The sequence below is a fragment of the Streptopelia decaocto genome, assembly GCF_964273445.1.
Source record: "Streptopelia decaocto genome assembly, chromosome: 9".
NCBI lineage: Eukaryota > Metazoa > Chordata > Aves > Columbiformes > Columbidae > Streptopelia > Streptopelia decaocto.
In genome coordinates, this window is record NC_138664.1 from 10693481 (window position 1) to 10718339 (window position 24859).

The 24859-nt window shown below is 47.6% G+C and overlaps 1 protein-coding gene across 1 annotated transcript in view; it reads right to left on the bottom strand.

Annotated features, from left to right (window-relative positions):
* Positions 1-956: 956 nt before the first annotated feature.
* Positions 957-24859, bottom strand: part of IGDCC4 (immunoglobulin superfamily DCC subclass member 4) — a gene marked incomplete at its 5' end in the record, with an annotated part of 83595 nt that continues 59692 nt past the window's right edge. The window contains 14 exons of the mRNA XM_082060767.1: positions 957-1503; positions 3022-3186; positions 10206-10440; positions 11407-11512; positions 11998-12135; positions 12671-12841; positions 13524-13651; positions 14330-14513; positions 15194-15301; positions 19688-19921; positions 20642-20812; positions 22121-22258; positions 23366-23530; positions 24265-24675. Coding sequence (XP_081916893.1) covers positions 973-1503; positions 3022-3186; positions 10206-10440; positions 11407-11512; positions 11998-12135; positions 12671-12841; positions 13524-13651; positions 14330-14513; positions 15194-15301; positions 19688-19921; positions 20642-20812; positions 22121-22258; positions 23366-23530; positions 24265-24675 — 2885 coding nt within the window. The 3' untranslated portion in view covers positions 957-972. The remainder of the gene's footprint in view (positions 1504-3021; positions 3187-10205; positions 10441-11406; positions 11513-11997; positions 12136-12670; positions 12842-13523; positions 13652-14329; positions 14514-15193; positions 15302-19687; positions 19922-20641; positions 20813-22120; positions 22259-23365; positions 23531-24264; positions 24676-24859) is intronic.

A 24859-nucleotide genomic window follows, 5' to 3' on the forward strand; every position in this document is an offset into this window, starting at 1 on the left:
TGTAATGGACTATAACAAAAGAGTAGATCTACTGCTTCTTGTTGTTTTTTTTTTTTTTTTCTCCAACAGACATGAGGTAGTTGTGTTGTTAGGGAGGAAAAAAATAAAGAAAGAGAGAAGTTGTAAAAATGCTACTCTATACCACACACTACTCCACTTTATAAAATTAAATAATATAAAGATGTTCCAAGGAAATAAAAATACATGTTGTACATTAAAAGGACAGACGTGTACCTAAAATATTAGGTACAAGAACCTACATAAACCAAAGTCCAGGTTGGTGAAAGGACCCAGACACTGAAGAAGGTTCTATATAGTACAAGTTGTTAGAGGCACTCGTAGAGTGTGTAATAAAAGGCCACTACATCAGCCTGCTAGTAATAGTTACTGCGGTAGCACACAGAGAGAGCCTTATAATCCTTTTAACCACGGGAGGGCAGAAAAGCCTGGTGGTTCCAGCTCACTGAAGTTGTTTCATTGGTGTCCACCCCCTCACAGAACTCCTGACAATGTCCATCCCAATGCTGCCAGGCAGCAGGTAGTGCCAAGGTGCTCCCTGGTGAAGAGACAGTTGGGAAGAACCACTCGGCACACCCTGGCTCTTCCCAGCCTTAAAAGGTGTGTTGCCAGTCGCCTCGAGGATTACAGCGAAGTGACAGCCCCAGTCTAGCGTGCAAGGCTCTGTTCTAGCCGTGGTTTCATGTCAGACCTTGACAGATGGCTCAATCCTGCTCCCACAAAAACCGAGTTACTCATCAGCTTCAGCGGGAAGAAGATGGACCCTTACTGAAACCACTGGTTTCTTGAAGGCAATATGTACAGCTGAGAGGTCTGAATCTCGCTCTGGTGAGATGCTGCACCTCCTGAGTTCCTGCTGGGCTCAGTGGGTCGAGGGCATGCAGCACCTCCCAGGGACAGGCCCTTGTTAGTGCTTCCAGCTCTCCCATGATCAAAATCAGATTAGTTCACTCTTTAATGATTGTGGACATGTGCCATGTTCTCAGATGCTGAGGATGAAATGGTTAAACCAGAGTTACTACAGAGAGGGGACTCCTCCGGGGCCGGGGAAAGCGACTGGCACTTGACTGGCTGCGCATCCCCCGCACCGTCCTGGATGGAGTCTGAATCTCCGCTTTCCACTGAATCCAGACTTTCCCCATGCCTGTGGAAGCCGTTGGTGAGCCCATGGGTGCAAACGGCCTCTGTTTGGTTCACCTTTTTGTCGCTACATAATAGCTCGTCCTGGGCCTGAACCTCAGAATTGCCCGTGCAGCCCCCCAACACTGGGCGAGCATCCTGCTGGGGACTGGGAGAACTGGGAAGAGCCAGCTCTCCGGAGGAGACCTCCTCAGGTTCCTGGTCCTCGGTTTCTGTCTCTTCACTCTCCAGGGCATGCAGCTGGGACTCGTAGTCTCTGTCAGAGGCTGAAAAATCAGAATGGACAATGACCTCTGCCTCCACTTGGTGGAGGGAAGCTGGCGGGTGGCTTTTCTTTGCTTCATTCTGTTATCAAACAGAAAAAAAAAGAAGGTAAAGTAAATGAAATTCAGATAATTGAGGCTGTGACCCAACCAAGCACTGAAATGTATCTGGTTTTAATCCCACAGAGTGCAATGGGATGTACGCATGCCTCTATTAAGCATTATCTTGATGTTTCTCAGAGCTGAAGTCTTAAGAAGCATCTCAAATTACCTCAGGATCATTATTCCTATTTTACATTCGGGAAAGAGAGTCCCAAAGGAGTGAAGTGATTTGCCCACAGTTGCTTGGCAGGCTGGAGCAACCATTCCTCCCAGCCTCTGTCAAAGGCCACAATTTTCTACACTCACCCATTAGTTTCCATTTTAAGGGCCAGATACCTAGAGGGCAAGTGGGCAGCAACCTAGAAAACTGGCTTGAGACAGCTCATGACATAGACCCACAGCTCAATACCAGGGTTCCCTTCACTTCCCAGGTTTAATTTTGGCTACATTTCACAAAATGTTCATTAGAGCCTTTGTCACAGCTTGCAAACGTTTGTGTAAATTCAGGCACTTTAATTCAGAAAGAAACCAAATGGTTCTCCTCCGCAGTGTTCAAGTGGAGTTAAAGGCTACAGCTCTCCACAAAGCTGGCTAACAAGCAGGTCACTCTGCTAGATTTTAATTCTGTAATTTAACAGGCAGATTATTTTGGAAGCTCACAAAGAGCTCTCTAGGCAACAAGTGTTCAGATTTTGGGCTGTGATTTAGCAGCAAGAAGACAATTCAAAGTGTGGAAGTGAGAGATATCCCACGTATAATTTGCACTTTCTGTTGAAGCCAACTTTGTGCATCATTTACATATTTTAACACTTTTCTCCTTTTGTTGACAAACTCTGATGGGTTAGCTGTGCCGTAAATGATGCCCTGTAACTGGGTTGTAAAACACTGTCTTTATCCACAACGTTAATTACATCCTGTGTATAATTGATTTTCACACTGCTATCTAGGAAGGAAACACAGGTAGGTTACTTAGAAGTATTTGCTGGGAGTGGAGGGAGGAGAGCAAACTTTTTAAAGCAATAACCAAAGAAATCTTGTGGTACAGAGTCAACCTGAGCAGGTGTCAGCTCACTTTGTGGCACAGACATCACAATCCTTGTACAAACTCTCCCAAACACCAGAGTGCGTATTTATTCTAAGGAAGCAATTTCAGAAACAGGATTTCCTCCCAATCTATGCACCCACATGAAGAAGACAAGTGCAGTGGAAAAAGCTCTGCCCTATCGGGAAAAGTTTAAATCAACCCTTGATCTTTGACTCCTTAAAAAAATAAAATAAAATAAAAATCAAACAGCTTTTACTCAAATCCCACCAACCTTGCTAGCATACACTCCTATACACAGGAAAAAAAATAAAGCCCATTATCAGCCAACTAAAGCTAGCTCAGAGGAGAAAACAATTTCTCCTGTGCTGCAAAAAGGAGAAAAGGCAACAGGGAGCATAAATAGAAAAAAACACATCAGAATACATGAGTCAATAAAGCGCTGAAGACACCCACCATCATGGCATCATAAACCAGAGCTTGTAACAAAAGCTTCTGCCCCGCGCTGGACGGGAGCTTCAGTGACCCGTTCACAGCAGAGAGAGGCTCTTTTGTGATGCTCTCCCCGTATCTGGCGATGCTGTTTGTCCAGGGCTGGTTGGCTGATTTATTCCACAAAGACTGCAGAAGAAAAACGGGAGGAGAAAAGATCCAGTTATCACAGATACAGATTCTGCTCCTTGTAAGCCTGGAATGAGAAGCAGCTTGAAAAAGTGCAAGTTGTGAAAATACCACGGTGTTAGAAGACGCGAGTTAAATGCAGAGAGTATTTCTGATGGCATCAAAATAACGCTCGCTGCAACCGTCTGGCACAGTCACCCCACTACAACAGGTTTTACTGCTCTGTTACATTGTCTGATGCAGAGCAAACAGATAAAAGTTGCCAGATGGTTCAAAACTGGTCTCATAAGGGGCTTTCCACCACTTCTCAAATTTTGAGGCCAGCAGGTACATCACGGCACAAGACACCACGTACATCTCCACTGAAATCAACTCCCTGCAAAGCTGCAAACAATGCAGAGCAGCATGAGCCTCCTGCAAAACACTGCAAAGCTGGAAAGGAACGGTGGAAATCTGGAGCAGAATGACGACAGGCTTTGGCACAAGCGCTGCTCTGCAGCAGGGAGAAGGACCCTCGCCTGCGTCTACCAGCACGTGCACTCTGGCAAGAGCCGAAGATGATGCTACACAGCTCGCCCGGCGGTGCAGACACATTTCCTGCTGTCAGCTAAGGCTTGGGTAAACACTCTGCCATTCCCCACCAACACACAGGCACAAAACTGGGGGCTTTATTTACTTATTTATTTATTTTTGCAACAGACCACCAAGCAATTCTTAGTTTGGCTTTAAGTCCCCTGGGCAACCAGTGTTACCTTGTTTGTAGATCTAATTAAATTATATGGGCTGAACGCAATTTGTTCTGGGTTCTCTCAGCTTCCCCTTGCCATAAACTGTTGAATGCACACCTCTGTGCATGGGAAATGTGTGCCTTTAAGAGCTGAAGTTATTTAACAGCTCAGACTATTAGTTCACAGGCAGAAAAGTCTTTTCTTTCCAGGTTTTGATTTTATTGGGCTGTCCTGCATCTACCTGAGCTCAGCCTTGCTACTGACTCACATATGTATACATACAAATGCACGTACGCATGTTCTGATTTAAGGGAGTTGGTTATCTCGGCTTGTTACACAGTGCCTGGATTACAGAGAGAGGATGACGCAAGGCTGAAGTGGAGAGAAAATCCTGATCTGACACAACTGCCAGTGTGCACGTGCATACGGAATACAGGTGATGTGACCATGATGGCAGCACAGCATGAAGGTTTATGGCACATCTACTCAAACCCATTAACCACCTATTTCTCACTGTCGGGAAAGAGAAACCCAGGTTTCTGCTCCACATACGTGGCCGCTGCTCACACAGGCCAGACCTGTTCCAACAACAATCACCATAGCACGAGTCGAGCCGCGACGGCAAGGAGATTTCTGACATCAGCCTGACCTTGCGTGAGTCATTTGACCTCCTCATGCCTCAGTCCATCTGGCTAGAAATTAGGTAGAAATACACAACCAGATGTTGTGTGCAAGCCAGGCATTCCAAAGTCAGCTATTTAGCAAGAAGCAAATGCTACCACGCACTGTCGGTGCCAGCAGAAGGCACGTTAAAGTGCTCGTGGATGCACTGAAGGGCTGCCCGAGCCTTTCACCTCTGCCCACCCCAACTCCAGCACCAAAGGGACTCAACCCATTGTGGGAAGTAGAGCAGAGTCCAGCACCAACCCCATGTCATGGGAGCTTTGGAGCTCAGGATCAGTCCCCCCAAAAAACAATTAGCAAAGGGCCTACAGAACAGCAATGTCCAAGCCCAGCGCTGTGGATGTCAAGCATTCACTCATTTAGAAGTGTATGCTGGAGGCGCCTTTGCCATTCCTCTCTCCATGATCCTGAGCAATATATTCTGAGCCAAGAGTATTCCCTAACCGCTCCCTAAGTGGACAATCATTAAACTACACTTTAATAGCAAAGAAATCAGCCAAGCAATCGCAGACAGCTCACAATAAGGGATATCGCTACATGCGAGTACTCGAGGAACGTGTTCAATTTGCTCCTGCTGCCATCTGAACGGCTTTCTGCAGCTCTGTCGCTGACTGATGGCTTCTGTGCCTTTTCCAAGGAACATACGTTACTGAGCAAATACTGCCTAGAAATCTCAGCACCGAACCTACATAAATATGCACACATGCACACAAATGTGTGTCCTGTTATAGATGCTTCCATGCGTATTTGCCATCAGAGAGATCTGAGCATCATCCGCGCACACACACACACACGCAGAGCAAACTTGAAAACCTTCTTGCAGGCATCTTGTGAATACCAAAAAACATGGAAAGAAACAGGCAGCTCTGCTGCGATCCCAAAGGACCATCTGTTAGCGGAAATGTCAATCTGCCGTGTTTACATAGGTTTTGATGACTCCAGGAACAGCCTGTTCAGCTCTGGCTGAAATTGGCTGCAACGAAGAACAAACTTGTTTTGTACCAGTTTGCAACTTTTCAGCAAACAGAACAAACCACCAGCCACACAACATGGCCTATATCCCACATGTTGTTCAAGCACATTATGTTTGAGAGGGAAAAGAAAATAAAATCCCTCTTGGGGCTTAGACTCTAAAGTTGGGCAGCGGCAATTAACTCAAGGTCTGTTTTCATCACAGACCTGAAGGTTTTGCATGCCTGAAAGCTTCTCTGTTTTTTTAAAGCAGTATCTTTTGGTGTAATAAATGATACTATTTCTTTCTACTTGATTGGGACTAACGAATGGCTGAAGGAAGACAAGGAAATGTTCGCTTAGTTTTTACAATAGAGGAATGAAGGCAAGGAGTGTCAGTCTAGTGCTAATTTAAAGAGGGAAAAATCCCTTTGTCAGCTCACTGCAAACACAGGAATGAAAACTAATAAAAACATCTTCCAATAAAAGGTGTTTCCATTACAGCTAAATCCTTATCAAAGCAAACAAGCCTTTTCATTTTAGCTTTTTTATAGAAACTCCGACTGGTAAAAATGTGCCTAGATCATGTTACCTTCTCAGTGACAAGTAATGATTTCACGCAAATATATGAGCTGAGAATGAACGCATAGGAATTGTTGATCTTGAAACCTTCCCTGTTTTATGAGGAGGTTATTTAAACTAGCTTGAAATCCTCTACAGAACAAGGCTGGGGACATTTCAGATGTGCCTAAATTTTAAGGGTGTCATAGCAGAGGGAAAGGATTTGTTGCTGAATGACACCACAGCCAGCAAAGGGAGTGGAAAAGCTCCATGTCATGCAAACATCCTGGCATCCCTGCCCGCAGCTGCACCTCAAAACGAGACACAACACAACACAGACCTCTCCCCAGCAGATAAAGCAGAATATCTGCTCCCTGTCAACAGGAGCACAGCTCTCATCTAAGACTTTTTGGAAAACAGTGGGACTTTTTTTTTTCCAGAAGAAAAATCTTCAATAGGAAAATGACAAACAACCCGGGTAGATCCAAGTTCCCTGATGCATTACAGCTTTTGCTCACCGAGTCATGGGCATCCTTCATGGGAAACGCAGTCTCCGTGGAGAGGAGGCCCACAGAGAAGGAGCAGGCAGCAAGCAAGGAAGGTTCCAGCTTGCAAGAAGCACAACAGCAAACGTTTCCAAGCCAAAACACTTGGGTTTGGCTTCATTCAATGAAAAGCTGAAGTCTTCCATGGAAAGCAGATGCTTTTTAACATTCTCTCCCACCCCCTAAATTGCTTGGCCAAAAAGCAACAGTGACAAAGACGTCTGGAGTGAAGCCATTTTATCATCCTCAGTCCATCTGCCGGGGGAAAGAGAGCTGCATCCCCACAGCCTGTGCGTTACCGTGTCGTTTATAGCATGGGCTATGTCGGGCATTGGTCTGAGGGTCACTTGGGAAGAGAGTAAGAGAGGAAAATCACATGTCAGCATATTTACAAATCCTTGTGTGTGACCACTGGGAAACACACAGAAAGAAAGAAAAAGGGTCTGCTAAACAGTTGAGTGTATTGCTCTGCAATCCAGAGGGGCCCTGTGCCCACAGCTCGGCTGCAGCGCACCTTGCTGTCCTGTGACAAGGGGCATGGTGGCCAGAGAGCCCCTGTGGGCTCCCCAGCAGCACAAGGACTGTCCCACCTTCCACCAACCAGCACCCCCAGCACTACTTGGAAGGGCTCAAGAGGAATCATGGCCCTGTGTTTGAAGGAAATGGTGATCTTGACTTGAAAACAGCCAAGGGGACTTCTCAAAACCCTTGTCTGCAATTCTTTGCAGGAGTCAGTTCAAACCGCAGTGTTGTTATTCCTGCCCTTGGTCTCACTCTTCTCCACTCCTCACACCTGCAAAGTGATGTTCACTCACTTCTGACTGCGTATGGAAAGGGACAGTCCCTTCTTTGTGTTTGTACATCCCCTGACAATGCAGAGACTCCAAGCTCCACTGGAACCTTGGGCTGCCACAAGAATTAAAAATTATGAAGAATCATCCACGAAACGCTCAGTAATGAGCCGGCGTGTGAAGAGCCTGTAAGCACGGGAGCAGCTCTCGCTGCCACTGCTAATGGCAAGGGCCACCCAGCCAACACAAAATGGGTCTCAGGAGCATAACTTGAGGATGGCAAGGCAAGAGCGCAACTGGAGAAGGTCACACAGGCCTGGAGGTGCCAGTTCCTCAGCATCACGGCTACACAGAGCTGCCCAACAGTGGCAGCAGCGTCAGACTACGAGTCTGTCCCAGCCAACACCCTGAGCTCTGCGGCAACATGATCTGCTGTTAAATGAAAGGGATCCTTGAGACATTTCTCACTCCATTTCTTTATTGACTAGGGCTGCAAGTGATAGTACCCGACCTAGAGCACCCTGGGGAGCTTCTCCTTTCCAGGCTGGACCAGGAATTCCCTTCCACAAGGATCTTCTCTTTCATGTGGCTCTACTACATCCCTTGCTGTGGGTTTTCACAGCCCCAACCACACACACAATGAGAGAATAAAAGACTAGGTGACAAAGGCAGCTGGTAGTTGTAAGGTACAAAGCTCCTGGCCATGCTGAAGCAGGGTCTGGGGGGGGTTTGGAAGTCCAGCTGAAATGACCACTGGAAGAAGTTATCTGCAGTGTACAACACAACCCAGAAAACCTACAACCCACTCTTGGGCCTTGATTAATACCATTTTGTCTACAAGCAGGGAGTGCACATACCCCTGGCTGCACCTCACTCTGATTTACAGCTCTCATGGGGACCAGGCATGTGTGTGCTGGTCCAGCCATGCTCAGGAGTCCTGCCCAACTCCTTGACCGCCCAGCTGGGTAAAAATCACATCACCAGCCAGACATGGGGCCTCTTACCAACTGAAGCATCAAGATGTTTTTGGCCCGAGTCTTTTCACCCTTGAATACACACGTGAATACAGGGTGGATGCGGTGGTGCTCAGGGCTGGCTCAGGTGGCACTTCCAGCAGGAGCTGGGCAGCGGAGGGAGCAGTGTCCTGTGTGGGAGCACATCTCCCTCCAGTGCCCGCTCCCAGCAACAACAGCCTGTTGCTCCCACTTCTCCTTCACCTGCCAGGTCATCCTTGCCGGGCAGGACAGGTGACAACTCTGCTCTGCTGCAGCTGCTCCTCAGTGATCCTTGCCTCTCCACATCCATGGATCCACATCCATCAAAAAAAAAAAATCAAGCTCTTTATTCTGCTGGCAAAAATCCACAGTGAATTTAACTCTCCATGACCTTTCCCCATCCACTGTGCTGGGGAGCCCAGCAGCCACTACAGCCAGAATCATGAAGCTCTGATCTCTGAACAGAATTCTGCTGTCGGACACTGCCAGCCTCTGCGACAGATGCTGGGGTCCCCAAGTTCTCAGGCTAAGCCCCCAGCAGCCAGGCCTTGGCTCTACCCTCTCCAGCCCCTGCTCCATGCACATTAAAAATCTTTGTGCAAACCTCTGCAGAAAGGTTTGCTGCTTTGGAAGAGAGATCTGGATACGCTGACCCCAGAAAGGCCTCCCAAGGGAAGGAACTTCCCCCCACCCTGACCTGTTCTCAGGAGAAGTCACCATCACTGAAAACAGTTGTTCCTTATTTAACAGAAAGAGCTGTAGGAAATTCCTCACACTCTCCAGCTTGGGTCCAGACAGGCAGCTACATTCCACAAAATTCATAGATGTGGCTTGGCTGCAAACTGCCTCTCCTTCAGCTGAGCGCTGAGCTGCCGCAGTACTTGGGGATGGCCAAGAGCAACAGCTTCAGCTCACAGGACAATTAAAGCCAACGGAAGATGCTGTGTTTCCAAAAGCCTGGACCTGTGCTGCCCTGAGCAGCAAGGACAGGTCTCACACTTGGCCAGGTCTCCCGGACTCACCTCCCCCCCAGTGACACACAAACGCATCATTGATGCAAACGCTGAAATCCCATGTGCTCACAATATATTTGTTTTACTGAACCTCCTAATTACTTTACATGCTCTCCCTGGGCTACAAAGAGAGACATAAACAGATTAACTAAATTAGGCCAATTAAAGGTTCCCTAATGGAATGAAATGTTTCAGGCAAGCTTGAGAGAGGAAATGGGCAGGGAGGAGTGAAAGACAATGAATGTCAGGCAAACCAAGCAGGGCAGGAAAAGACTACTTCAAAAAATAAACTTCACAAATAAAACACAATTTCACATCTTCTATATCTTCAAGGCTGTTCCAGCAAACACACTGTTTATAGACAAAGCTTCTAGGCAAAAGAGTATCCTGGAAAGCAGAGCATCTGCTCTGGACGTCCCACTTTCTCACATCACCTGTATGCCACAGCAACAGGAGCAGCTCAGCTTTCTGCAGCATTAACTTGGGTAACGGCTGCTCTGGGGATAAGAGTCACTGTGCCGGGAGACAAAAAGGGGTGGTAGATGACACGGGGATCCCAAACTTAGATCTGACAGCCAAGATTAAGCCAGTCAGCTTTACAGAGAAGGAAATTCATGGCTGCCCAGACCAGCCTGCAGCCAAGACTAACAGCATCTTGCAGAGCCAGGACAAGATCAGACCCCAGCTTTCCAGGAGGGACAAACCAAGCAAAGGCTCCTGCCCAGGGTGGGAGCCCATCCATGGTCCTCACCTTCCTTTTCCCATGGACGATGTCCTCAGGGAGGCTGGTGTGGATGAGGCTGTGCACTTCCGTCAGCTCCGTGATGTCCCCCAGGGGCAGGGGTGCATCTTCAGGGAGCGGAGACATGAGGGACTCCAGCTCATGTGAATCCGAGGTGGCACTGGGAGCCGCCACCCCTTGCCTGCTCCGGTGGTAGTACGTGTGGTTGCCGGCTGCCTGGGGATCCAGGCCAGGCAAGGCCTCCCTGCAGGAAAACGAGCAAGAGTTGACATTTCAAGAGCCTCACCTTCCTCTGTCCCAAATAGCCACAGGCTGCCAGAGAATGTGACCCCTCCGGGCCACTCAGCCTGTTTTTGTGGAAGCGACCAGGCCCCAGACTCGTGGCTGGAGTCAGACAGCAGCAGGATTTGGGCTGAGTCCAACTCTCCTTCAAACAGCCTGTCACTCCCTGGGAAGTCTTTCATCATTTTCCCAACAATCCCTTTCCAAACATCCTTAGAGCTGTCCAACCTCAGAAGCAAAATACTGCCTACACTAACCTTATTGCAGCCTTTCTGTACTTAAAAGAAGCCTATAAGAAAGACAGGGACAGAATTTTCAGAAGGACATGTTACAACTGGAAAGGGGTGATGGTTTTAAACTAAAGGAGGGGAGATTTAGGCCAGACATGAGAAAGGTTTTACCCTGAGGGTGAGAGCCTGGCCCAGGTTGGCCAAAGAGGTGGTGGAGGCCCCATCCCAGGAGACATCCCAGGCCAGGCTGGACGGGGCTCTGAGCAACCTGAGCTGGTGAAGATGTCCCTGCCCATGGCAGGGGTGGCACTGGGGGAGCTGGGAAGGTCCCTTCAACCCAAACTCTTCTGTGATTCTAACAGATGCAGGTAATAATCTCACAAATAGTGGTTTGTTTTTTCCCTGTGGTGTGGTGTTTTTGTTTTGGTTTGGTTTTGGTTTGGTTTTTCTGTTTTGTTTGGTTTTTTAAATTTATCTGACCTTAAACCTATTAGTCTAGCAATGCAAATTAAAGAGAAACTACTGAGAAAAATAAATCAGTGAAAAGCCTCCACTAAAGATGTTCCTTAGCCAGCTAGAACTGCCGAGCCTCAATCTTTGTATTAACCGCTGTCACACACCACATCCCCCTCAGCCCCGCTGAACACGGGAGCAGCTCACAGCATCTTGTCTCCTTCCACACCAGAGCTGACACCCACCTCTGCTTGCTGTTGCGGAAGCTGGCACACATGCAGAAGAGAATGCAGAGCAGCCCCAGGCAGACTCCCACAATGATTCCGGTGACAGAGTGGATGTCCAGAACATCTAGTAGGGGAAGGACAGACACATCATTTCAGCTGCTAGCAGAAGAAAATATACAAAGTGTCTTATGTTTGGAGAAGCACCACCTTTGCTAAAACCAATAGGTGATGCCTCTATACACACAAAAGAAGAAGATACTTAGCAGTGACAATTTAGAGCAGCTTAAAGCAAACCGCCATTTATGTATATTCATTAATTTCATGCTCCACAGGCCTAACAAAAAGGCAGCAAGATGCAGGTTGCATGTGCCCTTACAGAGGAGCTGGGATGGGGAAGGGAGATGAAGCTGGGCTGCGGGATGGGCTCTGGAGCTGTCTGAGGAGCTGCACATCTGAGGACTCTGCTGTGATCCTCACACAGCCTTATCCTACATTCTGCGTGGTGACATCAGGCAATTCTTTGGCAAAGAGAAACACCACAGTTGACAAACCACAGTCCTCAGCAACACAACTCGCTTCCTGCAATGGGACACAGGGAAAAATTCATACCAGACAACTTCTCCCGGAGAGTGTGCACATCCTTAACATTCGAATACGGACCAGATCCCACAACTGTCTTTGCTCCCATCTTGAAGAAGTATCTGGTATCACTTTCCAGGCCATGCACTTCAGTGCTGAAGATATTTCCTGATCAAAAACAAGTCACAAGAGGTTTAAAATGTGCAGCTTCAAGAGTATTCAGAGGCTACAGCAAAGCAGCGATGGAACTCTGTTGGACCCTCAGAAGTGAGGTGTTTTGTGTCCTGACCTCTAAGAGCTAATTCATACACCTCTTTGGTATTAATGAACTTGCTGCTTAAAGAGCTGATGATACAGACTGCACGTGGTGTGGCTGGCATACGTTCTCCTAGGAATTACCGGCTGCCAGCCTGTATCTGCAGGATGTTTGCTGGATGATAATGGCTATTTCAGCCCTAGACATGTATGATCTCATGTCTTTCAGGAGTCATGTCCCTGGGCTCTCCTATATGACCAGAAGCAAGGCCCAGCCTATTTCCAAGAAAGCTGGCAGCACAAGCTCTTTAACGTTTATCTCTATGTGCTCAAAGTGAGGCAAAAATCAGGCAAAAATCAAAGCAGGACTGACCATGCAAGGCTCCACAGGCAGGGAAGACGGCAGGAGGAGGAGGACTTGGTGAGGTATTACCTCAAGGATGCTCACCTTCTCGCGTCAGCAAGGTCCACATGTCATCGGGCTGCGTGTTGTTGGCATTGTAGAGAATGAGGTACTCCACAATGATGCCATTGGGCTCAGCAGGGGGACACCAGTGCACCTGGACAGCGTAGGGGTTAAGCGGGTGCAGCCGCAGGTCAGACGGAGGAGTTGAGGGACCTGGTAGAGACAAGCAAAGACCCAGCTGAACGGCAGAAATGAGAAGAGCACCATTCAACCTGAAGGGCACGATGTTTGCTCTAGGCCTTCTGTGAATCCTTCTCCGTGACGGCACAGTCACGTTTGCATGCATGGTTAACAGCTAGACCTGACGATCTTTAGGGTCCCTTCCAACCAAAACAATTCTATAAAATGCTGCCATGCAGCTCAGTTTGAGACTGTGCAATGTTGGTTATATTTAAAAGAACATTCCTAGCACACCCTTGCTCCCTGTTGCTTTCTTCTCCACCATCCCCAAAGCCCTGCTTGAACCGCAACTAATCCCAGCTAGGAGCAGGACACAACACCTCTGAAGCCCATCACTGCTGCTCTGGGAAGCTGAATACTGGAGCAATCGCTGATGAGTAGGATTTCTCTGAGCGTAGAGATAATCCCACAGTAACAGCAACTGTTGTCCTACTCCTCATTACATGCTTGTCTCTGTTTAAAAAGCAGCGCTCCTTCATTTGGCTTGGGAAAGCTACCAGGATGCTTAGTGGCTTTCAGACTTCTGTGTACTCAGGGACACCAGAGCCTGGAGGTGATCTGAGACCACCACATCTCTCAGTAGCACACCAGGACGCATCTGAGAGATTCAAGAAAAGCCAGGAGAAATCAAGATTCAACTCCCACAAATACTCACGGTCAGGAAGGGTGAACCGCTCCACCACGCTGCCGAAGGGCCCATCGATGCCAACGCCGTTGGACTGCACAGCAAACTCATACCTGGTGTAGGGCTTCAACCCACTAATGAGAATGTCTTCATCCGAGCTACCAAAAGAGGACACGTGCACAGGGCCATGAACACTAGATGCTTCTCCCACCCACTGTCACCTTGACACCTTACCAGAAGCACTGTAAGAGATTATCCTAACTCTCGGAGTATTTGATTTTTCACCTAAAGTTTCATCTCCTGCAGTCATGTGACGTTAACAGTATTCAGGTCTCAAATACAGAGCAAAGTAGGTTCCCAGCCTCCAGGACCTTTTCTGATGTACTTGCTGAGAAAAGCTTGAAAACACAGCCTGAAAACCTGCACTGGAATCCAGATTTAAAATATATCCCTGAATTATTTTAACTGCTTAAACTCTTGACAATTTTTAAACCAAACTTGTGACGACCATCTCACAAATCATGAATGCTTTGAGACTGGCCATAATTGCACCTGGCTTTGTTATTAACATGGCAACTAGCATGTGAGGTTCAACCAGAGCAGAAAAGATGCAGAGACCAGCCAGTAAATGATTCCTTGGTATTTAAGTCATGGACAAGTCCAAATGCCACAATCCACCAGCTCTGAATGTATCTGTGAGCAATGCAGATGTTTCCAGCATGTAAAACACCCAGGTTTTGCTCAGCCCTGGAACTTCCATGCATATTCCTCCTGCCCTGTGTTTATTCCTGACACGAGCAATATGTGGTGGATGAACCCTTAGCATCCTGCTTTACCTTGTGTAGTATGTAACGAGAGATGCGTTTTTCAGGCCCCAGGGGCTGAAGCGCACGGTGTAGTTGACAATTTTGACTGTGGTGAAGTCAGGTTTCTTCCACCTGAGCCATATGGAAGTTGAGCTGTTGGACTCTGCATAGACTTGGACCGGAGGCAGTGGAGGACCCTTCTGCACAGGGGGATCTGTGGTCCAAGACAAAAAGAGAACAGAGATGTGGAGACATGCACGACAATAAATCTGGCAGAGGTGATGATGGAGCCTGGGTCTTCAGAGCTTTTACTTGCTTTATAACACTGCAAAAAGCCTGGCATGCTGCTAATTCACACTCTTTAAACTTTCTAACATAAAAGATTAAACCCAGGTTATCTGGCATTTCCAAGACCATCCCTGAGCGACTAACAGGGCCACAGAGAACACCAAGAAGGGACTCAAGTTGCGACAGAGGAGGTTTAAATTGGATATTGGGAAAAATTTCTTCCTGGAAAGGGCTGTGGGGCATTGGAACAGGCTGCCCAGGGCAGCGGTGGAGTCACCATCCCTGGAAGGGTTGAACAGACACGGAGATGAGGTTCTCAGGGACATGGGGTAGTGCCAGGGTTGGGTTAACAGTTGGACTTGATGATCCTGAGGGTCTCTTCCAACCAAAATGACTCTATGATTCTATATTTCGCTCCTTTATCTCCTTCCCAAGACAATTCCTCCAATGCAATTTGCAATGGCTGTCAAAGGAAGTTCCCTTATATCAGGACCTTTCCCATTTTGATATTGTCCCTCTTCAAGTTCATCTTCTGTAACTTTACCCTTCCTCTGAAGCCAAATGCCGACCAGAAGAGACAGACAACAAATGAAGGGCATTCCTCACCTACTGCTGTTGCAGGTGCCTTTTCTGTTTTGCCCTTCCAAACCGCTGCATAACCATCTTCGTGCTTATTGAATGCCACCAGCTTCACCTCATAGAGTTTCCCAGGAGCTGGAAAAATCAATCAGAGTTTGTCCGGGGTTATTTTTGTTACCAGCCCTCCCCCAGTTACACATGTTTTCTTTGACCTGAGCAGCTTTTCTCACCATCCAAGAAAGCAGCTTGAACAGAGTTGTATTTGCTAAAACACAGCAGGGAGTCCCCCTTCCACTTACAGGCTTTCCACGTTCAAATACTGTCTCACTACTGGTGATATCACAGCTACTCTCTACTTCTACTCTCATTTTTTACAGAAATTATCAGCAGCAAACGGTCTTGCCCCAGCCACCAAGGGTTAACCAGCGTCACGGCCTGTAGCCCATCATCTTGGCATCTCCTGATCCTTCTTCCCTGCAGACGACTCAATAAACCTATGCATGGTGACTCCTCTCTTCCCCATGGAAGTGGATACACTGCATAGCTTATTCTTGAAGAGGACATCCTCTCCTCTCATTTCTAAAGTCCCTTCTGATTTATTCATTGCTGTGAGGATCCTCCTTCCAGCAAGTCCTCACACATCCTGTTAAGTCCATGGCAGCTTTTGTTGCACAGTGACTATTTTGCCTCCACAGTAGAGTCTCTTGATTTGCAATTAGAAAAGCTCACACAAAACCCACACCAGAAAGCTGAGGGTCCTCACCACACTTGGACCCACACTGAGCTGCAGAACAGGGCGCTTTCTCTCCAAGCAGCACTGCCCTGCTCCCAAATTCCTTTCCTCCAACCTTCCACCAGCTGAAATACTGCCCTGCTGTGTTAAATAACATGTGAGGGGTTTTTTTAGTGGAGATGTTTAATCGAGGAAAAAATTTGGGAGATACAAAGTTTTCGAATCAGACATTCGCCAGGTTCTCCCTTCAGCAGCCCAGACTGGCTTTGGTTACCTTGGCTGCAGTGCATTGATGAAGTTCGTTAATTCAGGATGTGCCTGTTCATTCCCTGCCCTGATAGATCACAGCTCGCTTTGCCAGACAACATAAGCAGAATAAAACCTTTCTTATTGATGCCAATTTTATTATTACTGCACTGATTATGCTCCCAAAGGCTAATGGTACCAATTACCAAAGGCCTTCTCTGCTCCACAACAAATGTTCACGCTCAGAATATAAAAACAGTTCAGTCGCGTTTTTCTCCCCAAAAGAATCCCAAAAGCAAACAGGTTTTTTTTGTCTGCCTCCAAGGCAGCCTGATCTGTATTTCCATGCTCTTCAGCCACAGGAAAACATTTCAAACCCGCACAAGGGGGATGAGACCAAAAGGCGCTCAACTTCCAAACGCCTGGGACCATGGGCTTGGTGGAACAAAGAACCAACAGCCCATCTGTCTCCAGCACACACACTCCATCTCCTCATGGGCGTTTGCTGGGCTTCGCTGGGACACAGGCTCATCGCAGCAATGTGATCCAAAATGATGAGGAAGAGCTCACAGATGTGAAGCAGCTGTGGGCAGTTCCTGTTGGAGAATGAAGGAAAGGACAAGTCCTCCATCCCCATCCCTGGGTAGGATCAATACAGCAGCCACTTACAGGTGGAGCCAGAGGAGCTTTACTACAAGATCAAGCAATTCACATTCTGAAAATAGGGTTATTTTGGATTTCTCAGGCAGAGGCTTGGCTTCAATTTTTATACACAGGCCCAGATGTTCAAGCTCTTAGAACATGCAGACATAAAGCTCTATCAAGCTGTCAAGAAGCTAGTAGGCAGCATGAAAACAGATGTATTTCACTGCATTCCATCATACATTAAGCATAAGCAGAATAATCTAGTCCAGATCATTTCAAATCACTAATCTGGATGACTGTGTAATGTATCCAATATGCTAAATATGTTGTTTCATTCAGTTTTTCAAGGTGTTCGTGTTGGCCCAGTGCCATACGCCAGACTTTGCTGTAAGAGGGAAAATACCCTGATCTCCAGGGAGTCGCGCAGCGAGGGATGCGCTCTTCCTTCATGGGAACGTCCAAGACAGGATCAGATCCTTACTGCTTATTTTTCATGTAAACTACTGCCCTGGTAGTCACACACCATTACAGAGACTAACTGCTAGAACACAGACAGAAATCAATGAGAATTGCTCAGGAAAAAGGCCTCCTGGTGATGCAGGACAGCCTCCTTTTGATTTTGTGGGCTCATGAAATCACTGTATTTCTTGTGTCCCTTTGAACAGCTGCCCACTACTCTCATAGGATTTCAGCACATAACTCTCAGAGGAGATACAAGGCTTGTCATTAGCGATATCACTCTAAGGAGACGTGGTTTGCTCCAGAGGTCAGCATGGCATGGGAGAAAACTATTATTTTATTTCAGACAGCTCACACGGAGAAAGCTGGGACATCACCGAAGGCAAAATCAAGAAGCCAGATGTTGGGGGTGAGACAAAGGATGAGGAAACCTGCAAGATCATCTGAGATACAGCCTTGTAGTCCCAGGGCCCAATGCTGGTTTCTCCTGACACCACTTCCAACACTGGAACAGGCTTCCTATGGTGGTGGCCAATGCCCCATGCCTGCCAGTGTTTAAGAGGCATTTGGACAATGCCCTTAATAATTGGCTTTAACTTTTGGTCCGCACTGGAGTGGTCAGGCAGTTGGACTAGATGATTGTTGCAGGTCCCTTCCAGCTGAAATATTCTATTCTACATAAACAAAGAACATTCTACTCATTTTCTTCTTTCTTCAAGCTCTTGACCCAATTTGTAGTTTCAGCTGTGCAACCTCTTCACAGCCCATCTCCCATGGGCCAGCCCGGGCAACTCTCACTCTCCCCCCAGGCAGCACCATTCACCACACACAACCGCTTACCCTGACGTCAAGAGATACCCCCAAGAGACAGTGTTGGGTATTTTGTTTGTTTTTACAACGGGATCTTAGGAGAGGTTTCCACTGCTGTGCTTCGTAGGCAGATATCCATGAGCTGAGAAAGCCCCCTGGCTGATTCTCCATCAGTTTGGGCTTCCAACCTCTCCCTGGACTGCTACCCACTCTGCCTACAAAGCCCTTAAAGCAGATGTAAGTACCTGTACAGGGGAGCTCCCTGCCATAAACCTAAACCCTTCTAAATTCCAATCACTCCTCATTTCATGTCCAGACCCCCTGCCTTTCTCCACACAGACAGAATCCTGACTGTACGCGTGCAAGAGCGTGTCATTCAACAGCGTAAGGGGGACAAGAGAGAACAACCACGGCTGGAAGAAACCAGAAACTCTCTTCCTGACGCAACGATAGCTGACACACCACCGCCAAATCATAAGGAAACCATTAGGGCTTGATGGATGCCCAAATTTAAGGAAGTAATTACAGAAGAACAAGCAGCCTTCTCAGCAGCATTGTGCCAGAGCATTTGGAACCAATTCAGCCCACTCCCGAGTCCCTCCGCTAACTGACTTGCCAGCGGTTAGAGCAGCACATGAAGATGTTCACATGTGGTTTCCTCCGCGCAATAATTACAGACCGAAATTCTTCAGAGAAACTGTTAACACCCTCTCAGTGGCAGGATGGCTGCAACATAGCTGGAAACCTACTTAGCGATGACACCAACTGTCTTTCCAGGTGCTGCAGCCTGACCTTTACACCACACGTAATATATACGCCAGACATGTAAGATGAACCAGCACGGGAAACACTCGCCCCGCAGTCTCAGCTCACTGGGCAGTAACGGGCATGAAGCACGAAGTGGGGGATGGAAGAACTCTAAGAAGAAGAATCCTGCTTCAAGGATGCATTTGCCATGACTCCCTCCTCTCTCTCCATCTTGTATCAATGGGCAAATCAACTAATTAGTACAACTGGATGTTAGATCCAGAGCTCCTTATGGGAAACGCCAAGCACAGTTAGCCAGGCAGGTAGGCCTGGCTGTGGTGCAGACGCGTTCTCCAGCCACAGACATTCACTCCTCTGTCCCTTTTCCCTTAGGGAGAGGCGGAGGAGAATACTGACCCAAAATTGGCATGTTGTGAATTAACTTCTCTCTTCATTTTGACAGACATATTTCAATAGTGTTCAATTATGGAGCTTCTTAGAAATACACAGGGAAAAAGAGATCATTGTCCTGACTGGAGATTTTAATCTAAGCACTCTTTATAGTGACACAATAAAAAAAACTAATAGATTCAGATCCACTTACCAGCGTATACTAAGTATATTAATGGCCCCTGGTTAAAAATACAATCCCTGCTACACTGGTGTCAGAAATTTCTGTGTTTTAAACTCTGCTTAGAACGAGAGCCCTGTTCCAGAAAGTATTTTGGGTGCTCTTAAAAATGCTCACATGGTCCTGGTCCTACATATCTGCAGCCAACTAGATAACTCAGCCTCTTGGAAACACCCTGGGACCACTACGAGGTGCCAGAGACAGACCCTGCGTTTCCACACCAACAGTTCAGAGGATGTAACCAGCTAACCTAGTCGAGTCAGCTCGTACTGCTTCACTTTCTTCTTCAGTTTTATGGGTCCTACATCCCAGCCCTCATCTTCAGCACCATCCAAAGGGCTTTCGTCGCTGGACTCCTCCGGGCCCACCTCTCGGTAGTAGAGTTTGTAGCCAGATATCTGGGCATGGTTGGCTGGGGGCTGCCATGTTATCAGGAGAGACTCCATCTTTGCTCGGACTTTTAATTCTGTTGGGGCAAAGGGAACTAGAAGAAGAAAAGGAGAAAAATGTTCAGCTGCTTGTCTCCATTTCCCTGTTCGACTCAATCCTCCCTGAGCTGGGCAGTGAGGGAGGGGGGTCAGGAAAGGCTGTTCTGTGAGTGGGATGTCTCCACTGTCAGACAGTGGTACAGTTACGCTCTGCTGTTGATCTACCAGCTAGGTGATACCTGAAAAAAAAAGGCCCAAAACCACTATGGGAATTTCTCAATGTATCCCGAGATATAGCCATCTCAAGTTGTGCCAGGGGAGGTTTGGACTGGATATTAGGAACAATTTCTTCCCCAAAGGGCTGTCGGGCATTGGAACAGGCTGCCCAGGGCAGTGGTGGAGTCACCATCCCTGGAGGGGTTGAACAGCCACGGATGAGGTTCTCAGGGACATGGAGTAGTTCCAGGGGTGGGTTAATGGTTGGACTTGATGACCTTGAGGGTCTCTTCCAACCAAAACGGGGACTGCATGCTTGCTTGCTTTTCTTTTTCTTTCTTGCGAATTTTCACAGCTGCAGAGGGAGGCAGGAAGAATCCACTCCACAGGCAAGCAGCAAGATGTACAGGGGCTGCTCAACAGAAAACTAAAGGTGGGCACTTGGGTCTAATCAAAACCAACAGTTATAATTTCCTAATGAAAGCAAACATCTGATCATGCCTCAAGTTCCCCAGTGTCCTGCACCCCTCCTCAAATCCCAGGCATCATCTAGTTCCTACCGTGAGTCTGGTTGTCTCTGTCCGGAGTCCGATGCTGGGTCCACTCCGAAGGGGCCCCGTAACCCACACTGGTGCTGGCTGCGATGCGAACTTTGTAGACTTTGTTGGGATGGAGCGAGTAGAGAGTGATTTGTGTCTCATTTCCGCCCACTTCAATGGAGGTGACCTGATCTGCTGAAACCAAGGCGAAACCCTTGAAAACACGTTTCTTTTCCATAAAATGGAAATAGAACTGAGTGGCCATAAAGCCCAGCTACCACCACGTGGTCTGCACGCCCTGGGCTGGCTTGGCCTTGCCCAGTACAATCTCATGCCACCAGTTAAAACTAGAACTAAAGACTGGGCAGAGCTGATATCCCAACTGACAACACACATTCATAACTACAGGGTGCCTTAAGCACCACTGAGCCTGCCTGGAGAGGAGCTGTCAGAAACCCTGATGCTGCCGATGTGATGGCAGAACACAAGCACAGCTGATGGTAAATTCCAGTGCTTTCATTGCTGTATTTAAATCCCCACTTTAATTTGAGCCAGAACTGTCCAGCGGCCCCGCTTTCTGCAAAATTCACACCTCAGCCCATGTCAGACGGAGGTTTTATCACTCCCTCTTCAGCCCACCCAAGTTCATAAGGGAGATAACAGGAAATTTAAACTGAAAATGGCCTGGGATTTTCACTGTAACAACAAATTGGTCTTGTTGAAGATTAATATTGCCTGCTTGGTGAATGTAGAGGTCTTGCTTTTCAGCTTCACCTGGTGCAAACTCAGCTGGGAACACTGTAACAAGGTATTGCTGAGTGTGATCCCAGACTGCAAATGTTCCCAAGGTTTTACAACGCCACAGAGCCATGTGCAGACTTCAGGGCAAAAAACCAAGAGCCAGGAGTCACAGCGCAGACTGCTAATCCAGATCAAACACATGGGAACATGTGCAGCACTTCATCACATGCCCCATACTTCTCTTACTAAGAATCATGACCCTGGGAAGTGAAAAGCTGCAGAGCTTTGACGGTTTTAAGAGCAAATACTCAGAAGGATTTGCAAAGCAAGCACATGTGGAACTGGAACATCCAGGATAGGGAAACTTTACCATCCATGCTGAGGGCTTTTTAGAGTGTCTGACAGTATAAATAAGACTGGATAAAACTCAGCAATAGAGCAACACAGCCTGACCAGAATACTTGATTTTTTTTTCCCCAAGGATCACTTTGATTAGACTCTATTTGTAAAGGAATTGAATGCATTTACCCTTCTTTCCCAATCAGCATAAAGCTCTTCCCCCAAAACACACAGTGCAGATGGCACCAAACGGTTGCTCACACAGCCGCGATGTGACCATCAAGAGCAGAGCCAGGCTAAGACTGGGCTGTTCTCCTCCCCTGGGTAAAAAAGGGGCTCCCCTGTTTTCAGCCTCGACATGACATGTTGTTAACACTGCTGGACCAGAAGACACAACCCCCCAAATGGTGTTTCCCTCACCTTCCTTGAGGGTGCAATAGTCAATCTTGTACTTGGTTATCTTGCCATTACTCAGCTCTGGAGGAGGCGGCAGCCACGTCACACGGATGTCACCAGGAGTCATGCTTGACAGGGACAGCTGAGGTGCAGCACTAGGAACTGGGCAAAAGTAACAAGGAGAAGTCAGAAAAGACCAGGACGGTCACAGAATAGAATCATTCTGGTTGGAAGAAACCCTCAATATCATTGAGTCCAACCAAAACCTAACTCTAGGACTATCCCATGTCCCTGAGAACCTCATCTCTGTCTGTTCAACCCCTCCAGGGATGGTGACTCCACCACTGCCCTGGGCAGCCTGTTCCAATGCCCAACAGCCCTTTGGGGAAGAAATTGTTACCAAGATCCAACCTCAACCTCCCCTGGCGCAACTTGAGGCTGATTCCTCTCATCCTGGTGCTCATTACTTGGGATAAGAGACCAACACCCTCCATGCTCCAACCTCTAAAGACACTAAAGGAAAGAGCTCCCAGATCCAGACTTCAGTCTGGATATCCCCATTCCCTGGAGAATCCCAGCTCTGTGCTGCAGGCAGCCTTCAGGCTTTCAACTCAGCTTCAGACACACACATGTGGGACCATACAGTTCGCTATGTTGGGAGTATTAAAAGCACATCATGTACCCTGCAGCACGGCAGGGACTTGCACAGGTCGGCCAAAACCTTCCTGCCTCTGTCCTGTAGTCTGTTGAAAGATCTACATGTCCCTGCTGGGCAGCTGTTCTTCTGGCCCTCTGCCTTTACTGCTCACAAAATGCTATGTGATAAATAATAAAATCAACATAAACTACTGGCTCTTAAGGGATCCAACCTCCAGGCTGTTCCCACCCCTATAAATTGCAATAGATGTCTTTCTTCAGAGTTAAAATCAAGTCTGGCCCAGAGTCAAGACTGGAGCAAAATCACATTAGCTAGGTGAAAAAGCCCAGGGGAGCTGACTGCAGTTCCTGCAGGATTCTCATGGGCCCCAGTGTCAGCAAGCTAATTTTCATGCTCTTCATCCCCCAAGCTGACCATCAGTCCCTGGTGCTTTGGTTTTATTTGGTTTGTTGTTTGTTTATTTGATTTTTAAAGGGCTTCTGACAAGAAGCTGTAGAAGCAGCAAGCGGGTTTCTAGGAGCTGATATGAATCTCCATAGCATATTCAACACTCACCATGAAACAGACCAAGAACATTTTTTAGGTAACAGTACCCATCTAATTCAACGCACCGTCCTCCAGGGTCTGAACAACAATGGAAGAGGATGTCCGGCTGGCTCCGAGCTGAGAATACGCGACCACGTAGAAGACATAGTTGGTGTTGGGTTCTAGGTCCTTGACTTGCAGCTCAGTGGTATCGTTATTGACAGCAAACTGATATTCCACGTTATCTGTTCCTAGAGCCAAGGAAACACTGATCAGCAGGTCAGTGAACTGCCAAGACACTTAACTCACAAGATCCATACTGTAAATCCACTTAAAAAAATCACTGTTTTCTCCAATTTCCCCAGCAACTGCACTAAACCCATCTCTTATGTGAATGCTTTGTTCAGAAACACACAATGCCTCAATGTTAACATGTCCATTTTGACACAAGCTCCTTAAACCACGCTAAGGCAGCTGAAGTTACTAGCTTCATTTTCAGAGGAGCTTTGGCAACAGTTCAGCAGGAGTACTGGCTTGCTGGCTGCTTGGGAAGAAGGACCCCAAGAGACCCAAGTGCCTCACTTCAGATTAAGCATGTGAATAATTTAGTGATTACCCATGTAGACAACGTAACTATTTAATATCTCCATTAATAATCACACCCTTTGCATATAAAATCAATCTGTTGGAGGAAAAAGTAAAGAATATAAATTAATTCCCAGAAGCGCATGGTCCCACTAGAATCCAGACAGCTCAACTATGCGGACACGCTACTGCTGGGCAGCAAGTTAATGTATGATAGCTAATCCACAGGCACTGTCACAGGCTGATGCTGAGACAAGAGAAAATTCCTTTTCCTGCAATGAAAAGAGCTAAACTAACTAAAATTGCCTCATGCTTGTCACTAGCCAGGAGAGAAAGTCAACCTGTGCCTTGTGTCTTGTACCTGCAACGCAGCTGTGCTGCACAGGCAGGTGACACCTACCCACAGCCTGCTGGTAGTGCAAGGAGAAGCCGATGATCTGCTCGCTGTTGTACTCTGGCCGCTCCCAGGACACGAGGACCGTGGTGCTGGAGAGGGACACGGCTGACACCTTCTTGGGAGCGCTGGGCAAACCCTCTCGTACGATGACCGAGAGCTTGGCGGTGGCACAAGCCATGCCCAGGCTGTTCTCAGCCACGCACTGATAGTAGCCAGCATCTTCCAACCCAATCTGATTGATGACGAGGCTCCCGCTGCTCTGTACCTTCACCCGCCCATTGGAGAGGATGGTCTCGCCGTTCTTCAGCCAGTGAATGGTCGGGGCTGGTTCACCCTCCGCCTTGCAGACAAACCGAGCCGTGCTGGCTCGAGTGCGAGAGATGGTTTCAGGAGCCTGGGAGATTGTGGGGGTTGCTGGGAGGAGAGAGGACAAATTAACGCAGGAAGGAGGAGGAAGAGATAGCAGAGCAAATCCCTTCTCCTCCCCACTCAGTGCTATGTTTTATTCAGTAGCAGCTTTGCTTACAAGATAGGATTTGCCAGGCAGACTCTAGAGGCTTAATTTAGACTCTGTCCAAAAGGAAAAATAAATTCTGTA